The sequence below is a fragment of the Toxotes jaculatrix genome, chromosome 7 (genome assembly GCF_017976425.1).
Source record: "Toxotes jaculatrix isolate fToxJac2 chromosome 7, fToxJac2.pri, whole genome shotgun sequence".
In the NCBI taxonomy this organism is placed as follows: domain Eukaryota; kingdom Metazoa; phylum Chordata; class Actinopteri; family Toxotidae; genus Toxotes; species Toxotes jaculatrix.
In genome coordinates, this window is record NC_054400.1 from 8,741,845 (window position 1) to 8,752,952 (window position 11,108).

At 40.9% G+C, this 11,108-nt stretch overlaps 1 protein-coding gene across 2 annotated transcripts; it reads left to right on the forward strand.

Annotated features, from left to right (window-relative positions):
* Nucleotides 1–3,120: 3,120 nt before the first annotated feature.
* On the forward strand, nt 3,121–9,829 carry LOC121184773 (secretory carrier-associated membrane protein 1-like). Of its 2 annotated transcripts, none has more exons than XM_041042626.1 (9): nt 3,121–3,314; nt 4,492–4,572; nt 4,800–4,910; nt 5,442–5,553; nt 6,300–6,428; nt 6,746–6,905; nt 7,290–7,391; nt 7,478–7,595; nt 8,067–9,829. In XM_041042626.1, the coding sequence occupies exons 1-9, from the start codon at nt 3,258–3,260 to the stop codon at nt 8,226–8,228; spliced, it is 1,032 nt and encodes a 343-aa protein (XP_040898560.1). In that variant the 5' UTR covers nt 3,121–3,257; the 3' UTR covers nt 8,229–9,829. The 2 variants fall into 2 exon arrangements, with proteins under 2 accessions (XP_040898560.1, XP_040898561.1); XM_041042627.1 differs by having other exon boundaries at nt 3,161–3,230.
* Nucleotides 9,830–11,108: the final 1,279 nt, after the last annotated feature.

Here is an 11,108-nt window from a genome sequence, read left to right on the forward strand (position 1 = left end):
GAGCTAATGACATTGATGTGGAGGGCTGCACGCTGGAGTGATTGTCTGACTGTTTGAGACCCGAAAGCAGCACAAGCAGGCTCATCATGGACCCGCACTCTCATTATTTGGCCACAAATGGAAATGCAAATCGCTCGCTTTGCTGCGGACGCCTCAAATTTATTAAACTAAAAGGTTTAATTTCCATTTTTCTCTGCATCAGCTTTATTTATAAATGTCGTGCCCTATGAAGACCCTGTTATTTTCTCCCTCTCCTGCAGGCTCTTAACAAATCTGCTCATTAATATGGAAATGGAGAATCAATCGCTTTTCCGGCGACCGAGGGCTGTTTCCCTCTGCGGTGTGTAATGTGCTCTGACTGGTCATCAGCACAAACAAATTCACATGCATACACACACCATATATAAAGCTATATATTACCGCTTACCTAAATACAGTATCTATTTATATATCCATCCATTTGTTAATATAAAAATAATACATTCTAGGTTGCATTTTACTATACTTTACAGTAATGACTGTCAGAAAATTGCCAGAATGGCACCAGATGTTGCAGCATTAATAGCCCATAATATCAAGTCCTGCTTATCCAACCTTTCAGAGCCCTAAAATAACACTCATAGACCTTAATGAGATCTAATTATGCACAAGGTTCTTATTCGGGGCAATATGATGATAATTGCATCTGCAGCTTTTAACACTTGGATGTCATGTTGGCCAGTAAATTGCTTCTCTCTCTCTCCTTCTGTCCATCTGTGTGTCTGTCTCTCTCTGTCTCTTTTTCTGTCTTTCTACAGTCAACAGTGAAGAGTGAACTATCACACCCATCCACTCCGGTCTGCAAGCTAATGAACATTTCTAAATGGCCATGACCAGCTGGTTAAGAGACTAATGCAGCAGCTATTAGCCAAAGCAGTTGTTTCCACACAGAGTCATCTGAGTAAAGCAACACTGGAGAGTCGGGAGAGAGTGGACAAGGGCAGACAGGTCCTCGTTTTCACACTGCTCTTCTCCACACACATACACACACACACATCCACACTTTTACAGTACATACATACACACACACACACACACACACTGCACAGCCTGGAACAGCATGTTTACCTTTCACATTCTGCAGCAAACAAACCATGTGACGTATTCTCAACCCACAGTGCATTAGTGCTTATTAGGGGCCTCAAGGTGTGTGAGTGTATGTGTGTGTGTGTCTTATTAGGAAAATTCAGTTTCACTCAAGGTCTCAGCACTGCGGTTGCAGACCACTGGCCATTGATTATTCATAGAGTCTGTGATTGGGTCCATTAATACAAGATTAGGGAGGGAACTGGTGCTCATTTTGTGTGTGTGTGTGTGTGTGTCGGTGTGTGTGTGTGTTTGTTGTGGGCCTGTGAATTTGTTTGTGGACAGGAGTTGAATTGTAATGCATCTACAGCTTGCGTTTAGTCTATCAGTCTGGCACAGTATATAGGTACAGTACATAAACCAGAAGGAGCTTAATAGCTGTGTATGAAGGTGCACAGTTACTTATTTACAAAAACAAATGAGCTTAGGTTACAGGTTTTGGGTGTTAGGATACTACAAAGCCCAAGTTGCATGCCTTTGTTTAAATATGAGCAGTAGGATTCAGACAATAAAAGGGAATATCTTAAGCTCCATCATTTACCACATACTGTAAGATTTCCACCTAATAGCATTTGTTCTTCAATTGAAACTTAATCTGGGTAAATGGTGCTTAAATGTTTAAATCACATTTACAGGCTGTCAACTGATCTGATGTTCTTCACATGGTCACCCTTCGTTTGAATGAAAATAAATTGATGGCAAATGAGAAAGGATTCTGTAAAACGGGCTGAGTAGACCTACTGGATCATAGCTCCCCCAAGTGGGCATTTCGGGCAACTAACAGGCTCTCAAAGCCAATGTGAAAATGCAACACACACCACAGGAGCTCTTAAGGGGGTCTGATACTTCTTGTAGAGACAAGTGAGATAAAATGATTTGCAGTAAATTGTCTGGGATTGCTGCCGAGAAAGAGGTCACTGTTACATATCACGAAATAAGCAGTCTGGGTTTGCCTCTCCAACTCTCTCTCACAGGCATAAGCGACCGACTGAGCAGCAGACACCTCCATATATCATCATCCTCATCATCATTATCATCATCAACATAATCATCAAGTGGAGGAGATTGCTGTGGTATTTGACCTACAGGAGCTTAAATGTTGTGTAGTGTACATACAACATATGTATAGGAATTAACAAAGTAGGATGTAAAAATCAGACCTGTCAGCTGATTTTTGTCGATACATTTAACCGCGTATTTGTCAGAGAATTTGCACCACCAAAGAACAATATCAATTCACACAGGACACACAGCAAACATAGGGTCAGGCAGTAGTGTTTCGGAAAACGAACGCTGATTGATTGCTGTGTCTCTGGACAAATAATGACACATATAACTGCATTATACTACTGTGTACACTGTACTGAATGGCTGACAAAGGAAAAACGAACATAAAGTGTCCTAAGTAAGGTGTTGGGCCACCACATGCCCCCAGAACAGCTTCAATGTACCTTGGTATTAATTCTACAAGTCTCTGACACTTTACTGGAGGGATGGAATACCATTCTTCTAAAAGATTTTCATTTGGGATTTTGATGATGGTGGTGGAGAGAGCTGTCTAACGTGTCAGTCCAAAATCTCCCATAGATGTTCAGATGGGTTGAGATCTGGTGATTGCAAAGGCCATTTCATATGATTCTGCTGGAGACATTTCTCCACCCATTTATGCAGGTTTTTCCTTTGTCACCTGTCTATATGATAGCCTGGCTCAAAGGAAAATGATGAATGAATGGAGTGGGTTGTTTCTGTTCAGTAATCGTAAATGTTCCAAATCTCTAACATATAAAAAAAAAAATCTGAATTTTTATATGAGATCCAAACATACATTGTACCAGAGACACAGCGGGCAGACGTTACTCACCCCAGTACACCTGACCGGTGTGTTCAGAGGTGCTGTACATGTCCAGAAGTCATGCTGTCCGCGGTGCTGAAACAATGACGTAGACGGTGCCGCTCATCACGCATCCTCTCCGTTCCTGCCATTTTTCTGCTACTGGCTAACTTGCTAAGCAAAGGGGTCTCCATCAGCAGGAGGTGGGGAAGACTGCGGGCAGCAGAGAGAGGCAGTCAAATCAAGGGACCGAACCTTCCCTGGAGAAAAAAAAGTAAACTGCTATTAGAAAGGCTACACGATGTCCGATTTTGACAGCAACCCGTTCGCAGACCCGGACTTCAGCAATCCCTTCCAGGTAGCTAACTTGGCTAGCTAGCCGGCTAACGTACGCTTGGAAACCCAATGAGGCCAGTTTTACTTTAGCATCCCTGCTAACTGTCTTAGCTAATAGCTTGACAGCTAGCTTGAGGTTTTCCTTGGTACACGGCTAAGTAGCAGATCAAGCTAATCATCATCCACATTATTTATCTTGTCAATCGACACATAATGTGGCTCTTAATTTTGTAAAGGAAGCTACGAAAGATTATCGAGCACGTTGCTGTCGAGGCCGTTTGTTTTTAACGGTGCAGTAACGATTATGCAAACATAACAAAGACACATGATGTTAGCCGGCTAGCTCCTAGCTTCGGTTAGGTACATTGTGTGCCTACTGTTACTCCAAATTTCGCTGGGGAATGCAGGCGCAGGAGATTTAAACGTCGCAGAGAATATTGACACTAATACACAAGCACCAACTCCCTGCTCGTCGTAGTATGGAGAGACACATAAGACCATTTGCTAGGACATTCAGAATTCTGATAGTTAAGATGTGTTTGTTTGTTTTCCATCTAGCTTCTTATTCACTGTAGGCCGGGCGCAGGCAACAAGCTGTTTATTTGTGCTTCACCAGTCAGTCCCATGTCATATGTGATGTACAGTAAAGTTTATTCACTTTTGTGAACTGTATTACCTTTTATCATAGACCAGAAGTTACCAGCAGTCTGCCAGATCCCAACGGATCACCTCAGCAGGTGATTCAAATGTTGAGCCCCTCCCCTCTATTTGAGGGTAGGCTTATCAGTGGGCGGAGTTAAGCTGCAGACCGTTAGCAGTTCACGACATATAGTGGCCACCATAGATGACCATAGGCTGTTCTGTCATGCAAGCTATTAGTTATTAGTGGCCTTTTTACGGGTCCCTCTGTACCTGATCCCATTCATATTAAAAATAACCACAATATCAAGAAAGACCACTTGTAGTAGAGTATAGTTACATTAACGTCGTTATTGTTTTACATGCTCTCTGTTTACACGCTGTTTGTTGTCAAAACAACAGCAATAACTGGTCAGAACATGTGAATCAGTAGAACCAGTGAATGTGTGGTTAGTTGTGATTTTTCATCTAAATTATAGGTTAGTTAAAAACAACAACATATAAGCTTTTGATTTTGTGGTTGTAGTTTATACCCCCCTAAAACCCTCTCTGTCCCGTAGGATCCTTCGGTGACGCAGGTGACCCGGTCTGCCCCTCCTGGTGGTCTGGAGGAGTATAACCCCTTCACAGACGCCAGAACGGTCAGCTTAACTAGCATCGCTACTGATGAGTGTGTGCATGCATGTCTTTGTGTGCTTCTGAGTCAGTGACCTCATTTTATTCACTACCCTCTTTCTCTCTTCCTCCACCTCTCAGTCACAGAGGATTTCACTGACAAAATATGACTGTGGCCTAATTACAGTTTTGATTCAGGGTCTGTCTTTTGATTGCACAAATATTAACATAGCAGGTCTATGCTGTCTTACAGGCAGCCCCTGGAAATACCCCCAAATCGACTCCTGCTCCTTCCCAGAACACACAACCTGCCATCATGAAGCCCACAGAAGAACCGCCGGCTTATTCACAGCAACAGACTCAGGTACTTAACACAGAAACATGCTCATATACATGGAATTGTATCTGGTTTTTGTTGAACTTTTATTTGTCCAGGTGCACTTTCAATATTTAGATTCACCACACTGTAACACTATACAGACTGTCTTTGCTTCTGGTTCATCTTTCCTCTTGTCCTTCATATACTTATCTGTTCTCTGACGGCCCAACAGCGGCGTAATGAGGTACTATCTTTCGTCTGATGTTTCATGCACCCCTTCAAGTCACTGTCTTGAATAGTGTGAAATCATTCGTTGCCTTTACCCCACCTGTAGCTTTCCCTTTGCAGTATAATTTTAGAGCTAGCACAGAGCTAACTGAAGAAGACAATTGAGTTCACAACAGGAGTTGATTGCTTTTTCCAACCCTAACCCCCTTTTTTCCTTCTCAAACTAACACACCCAAGCTTACCTGAGTGGAAAATATCTTCCATTACTTACCTTATTGGATATCATAACTCATGTCAGATGCTGGGTAGTGAATTTTAAGGGCATTTCTGTGTCTGTTACTGTGTTAGGACCAAGCACGTGCTCAGGCTGAGTTGTTGAGAAGGCAGGAGGAGTTGGAAAAGAAAGCAGCAGAGCTTGATCGTCGGGAGAGAGAGTTACAGTCCCACGGAGCCGCGGGAGGTCAGTCTGTTAGTCAATCAGTCATCCACTTTATTCGCTCACTTACCTCACATTAACCTCACAGTCTGAGTGGTCATTACCAATCAAGGCTCAATTCATGACAGTGTTGATAAGACTCTATGGCAACGACATAATTTGGCCCAGCATTCCATTTGTGATGATAGATATCTCTCTTAGTAAGTCCTTTCTCAGCACAGAGTACACCATATGAGAACTCATGTACTACACTACAGCAAAACAGTACTCTGACAAAATAATCTGAACTGAACAAAAATTTAATATAAATTGTAGTGCCATTGTTAATTTTCATTTATATACATTGATTTTTCTACTGAAATGTGGTGATATCTGAATGTAAAAGGAGCCTGAAGTCCACAAAGACAGCTCTCTTTTATGATGTTAAACTATCTAAATGCAGAGTGGTTTTTCCTTTAAATGTTCCTAATTAGAGTCATCAAAATATCTAGGCCATTTCCAAAGCTAACCAGGCTATTTGCAATAAAATAGAAAGGCATATTTTTCAGTTCGCTCACTCCCATACCTTACTCACATTTACTTATTTTAGAATATATATAATTACCACATTGCTTGAGATTTAACCAAAAAAGTGAATTGCAGTGTACTGTACTGATTCTTTTGTTCCAAGTATTGCACATACTCTTGATATTAGTATGCTTCATAGTTACGGTAAAAACGCTTGATATACACGGCTAATCATCCAAACACTGTTGCCTTTGTCCACACAGGGCGTAAGAACAACTGGCCTCCACTACCAGAGAAGTTCCCCGTTGGCCCATGTTTCTACCATGATATTGCAGTGGACATTCCTGTAGAATTCCAGAAGACGGTCAAGATCATGTACAACCTTTGGATGTGTAAGGGGATTATCGGTCACATCCCAAAATGCGCAGCATTGCCTTCTGTTTCAGTGAATGTTATTATTGCCATTCATTTTGATTCTCCCACACACTTCACAGAACATGTGGATTTACAGCACCAACCTATGTATTGCACTGTAAGAGAAGCGACTTGCTCTGCAGCATATCTTGCTTTAGAATAATCAGATAACATTCAGAACTTTGAGTTAGTTAACAAACTTGTTTATCACAACAAAGAGATTTTATTAAGTTTTCTGATCATAAATCATTGTGTGCCACATTCATGTGCTTAATTTGTTATGTTTTTCTTCCAGTTCATGCAGGCACGCTCTTTGTGAACATGTTCGGCTGCCTGGCCTGGTTCTGTGTGGATTCATTTCGTGGCGTAGATTTCGGCCTGGCCATGCTATGGTTTCTGCTGTTCACCCCCTGTTCTTTTGTCTGCTGGTACAGACCGCTTTACGGGGCTTTCAGGTAAGCAGATACATGGAAAATTACACCGTGTTCGGCAGCAGTTGAAAGCAGCAGACATCTCTCAGTGGACAACCATTATGTGCTGATAAGGCAAAAGGTAGTAACTGCTCTAAGTATGGAGCTAGTATAAATAGGTGGGCAGTTGACTTTGAAAATACTGTTATTTCTTGGCGTTATAGAAGGCCCACTCTTTATCCTCCTCTTATTTTCTAACCCTACACTTAATAATCTTTTCTGAATGGGAAGAGAGTGCCATGTAAAGACAAGGACTAAATGTTTGATGGAGGATGAATTCATTACAGAGTTGAAGAAATGCCTTTTAGTTATTTTTATTTCCTCTATTTTTGCTGTCTCTCACTACTTTGTTCTTTGTCTCCACAACAGGAGTGATAGTTCATTCCGCTTCTTTGTCTTCTTCTTCGTCTATATCTGTCAGTTTGGAGTTCACGTTCTACAAACTATTGGCATCACTGGCTGGGGAACGTGGTGAGTGTTTTGTGCTTTTACTTATTCTGCACCTCTGTGAGTGTGTACTGAGGTACATTCACATTATAATTGCTCTGTTTTGCCAGTGGTTGGATCGCAGCTTTAACTGGTCTGAACACCAGTATCCCAGTGGGCATCATCATGTTACTGATCGCAGCTCTGTTCACCGCACTGTCTGTGAGCTCTCTCATTATGTTTAAAAAGGTAACACAATCACAAAGCACTCCGACATTTCACCATCAGTTGCTGACTTTAATGAACTCTTCCCAAAATATGAGAAACCAAATTATTTGAACACGATCAATAAACGTTTATATTGTTTGAATCTTGGAAAGCGGACAGATTTACTGTAATTTAGTTTGCTCCAGTTGCCTACATAGTGTTCATATCTCCCCCATTGTATCAATGACTCTGTGTAAGAAAGTTTCTGGCTGTTCTGGGGTCAAATGTGAGTCCATCCAGGCACTAGCAATGTCTCAAGTCTAAACAGGAAACTGTTTGTCATCATCTTTCACTACTAATATTTAGCCAAATCTCAGTGTTGTGATTGGACAGGAAGTGAAATATCTGCCTAACTGACTCATGCAATGTTGTGCCAAAGGCCTTGTGATAGATAAGATAAATATGAAATTGCTTAACTTGATTCCAGTCAATTTTCTCTTTCGCTCTTTCCAGGTGCACGCACTCTATCGTACCACTGGTGCTAGTTTTGAGAAGGCTCAGCAGGAGTTTGCAACTGGAGTCATGTCCAACAAGACGGTTCAGACCGCAGCTGCCAACGCTGCAGCTAATGCTGCATCCAATGCTGCACGTGGGGCCTTCAAAGCTCATCCATAAACTGACACACAGACGCATACACACGAACACACGCGAACACGCACACGTACACACACACACATTGACGGAGATGCACAGCTCTGGCTTCTTAGATAAAAGTGATTTTATTTATGAATGTTGCAATGCTAAGATTGCCCTGCACACTTTGCTTAAAAAGTGTAACATAAATAACAGACAAGTGACCAGAGCTGTCCATCCTCCCTTAAAATCATATATCAGTAAAACTCTCCTACATCCACTCTGTCTGTTTTTCAGTCAGGTGAGTGCTCACATCCCATCCAGTTAGTGACCCCAGGTGTGCTCTGGGTGTGTGGGATTTCATCTCGCACTCTCTTACTCACTCCTTTGCTTTCCCTGTTCTTCTGTCCCCTCGAGGTGATCCTAGGTCAGGCAGAGATCGCATTTCTAGCATACCTTATTTTTGTCATGGTGACGACCTCCAAACAGCTTCCTGCCTGGTTAAGTATAGAGTCATGAAAAGTGATAATCTGATCATGGTGTTTTGCACATAGTTCTGTTTTCTTGGTCACATACTGAAAGTACAGTATATGTTTGAATGGCTGGAGCTGCGTGTGAATGTGTCCTTCACTTTAAGAAAATTGTGGCTCTGACTTGGGTTTTTTTGGTGTTTTGTTTTGTTTTTTTCGATAATCCAGTGCTCGATCATAGAGATCTGAAAGGCACATTTCACCTTCTTCTAAATCGGTGCAATACCATTCTCATTATGGTAAAGCAAAATTCATATAAATAGGAATATGTCTGTATGTTCTTATTTAAGGACCTGCCCACAGCCCCCCTACAGAGCTCCAGTGACACCTGTCAGTTGAACAGCTCCCTCTCTGTGTGCTACTTTGATTGGCAAAGTGGGCTGGGTCGCTTACTAAGATCTGACAGCATGAAAATGGCATGCATGTTTAGCACACTCGAGGCAGAAGCGATTCTGTCCACTGTCAGCCTTTTCTCAGGCTACAGGGGTAGCTGGTTCAGGGGGATGTCTGCCTCCTTATTTTCCTTCAGTTTCTGTGAGAAGTAAGCTATGAAGTTGTTGCATGTCCAAGTAGCTGTTTGACTGAGTGATGATATTTGGATCTGTTTGTGAAGACACACTGAACACCCAGGTCACCAGTTCTCACCACAAACTTAAAAAAGGTATAGTCAAATGCTTTCGTGGCCTGGTGCACTAAAAGGGGAAAGCACCTGTGAAATTATCTAATTTTCTTTCAATACATATGACAGTAACAGACTACTATGTGGCTCTCCCTTAGTTGTTTATGTAGCCTGTCATATTAAAAACTAACGCTGCTATGACTGAGCTGCTTGGTCGTGGCCTCCTGCTGTCATGTTTCCTCATACCTTACATAGTGAGAACTGTGAGAAGTGACCTTCCTTCTCTCACTGAAGATGACCTGGACAGTGATAAAGCTATGATTTTATTTTATTTTATTTTATTTATTTTTTTGTTGTTGCTGAGATTATCCTGTATACGCGAAATAGTAAAAGCACTGATACTGTGCATATGTACTCTGCAATGACTAACAGTCCATTTGCATTTTTACAGACAAAAAAAAAAAGTCAGTCTACTGATTTTCCTGTCAGTACTGGATGACGGGCATCAGATGTTTCATGGCCAAAAATGAACATTAAGAGAGGATTGGACTTTGATGCGTATTAAGTGATATGATTAAGATTTATATACCATAATAACAGTGTTATTCAGTACTAAGTTGTACAGACTACTGTCACTGAAGTGAAATATGAATGTGGGTTACATTTGTGTTGTGCATTAGCACCTCTCATTGTGGTGATGAGTGTCTGATGATGTGCATGATAGATGACTGATGACTGGTACTGCTGTTAATACAAATGCGTGAACTGACATTATAGTAGATGAAATACTCCTGTGAGTTCCAAGGTGAAGATCAGTAATTTGTCATGAAATGGTAAGCCTACATCTTGGCAGTATTGTTTTTTTGTTTTGTTTTGTTTTTTTGTGGGGGAAATTCATTGCACATTTCTTGTTTTGCGTTAAACTTAGTGCAAAAGACAAACATGTTTTTATTTATGGTGTAATTTAAGTTGTTTGCATTTCAGTTGAGTTTGGTTTGATTTTACACTGTGTATTATGTTTGTGCGGTTTTTTAATGACATGATCATAGCATCAGCTAGATTAAAAAAGTGTTGACTTTGCAACTTCCTGCAAGAGGTGTGCTAGTGTGGATGAGGATGTGTGTATGACTGATACGAAAGAAAAAAAAATCTCCCTCAAGTGTTATTTCAAGTCCTGAAAAGCTGTGAGAAATCTACCAAATGTCCATATAGATTTGTTTTTAAATCTTGGTTTGTGATGTGTTCCCTTGTCACGTTTTACTTTAAGCTATTACACAACTTTTCTTTACAACATACACCTACGATACCCATGTATCTACAGTTTTAAGCAGTTGTTATATTGAGCCATGCCATGGTGGGTAATTTCTTGATGTATTTGGCGAGCTGGTCTGCAGTACAGAGTGACATGTTTGAAGTCCTGCTGACACAAAACTGTGTTTTTGACCTGTGACCATGTTATTTCACTGAATCAGAGAAGAAACTCTTTCAAAAGGGACACTTGTACATTTTGTAAAGTTGAAAATTTGATCCCCATTATCAATCACATGTAAAAAGAAAACGTAATGCACTCTTGTCTGGCCTTTGTCGCATGTGAAATAGTATGAGTTTTGTATATTTATGGTATTAACATGAAATAAAATTTGAAAGAAATACTTGGTGACTTGCTTTCAGAAATCCATTAACTTCACCTGCTTCTTGTTTGTGTAAGTCATCATTACTTGAAACCAGAATTTCTCCAGATAATTGCTAAGGATCAGTGTTATAAACCTTTTT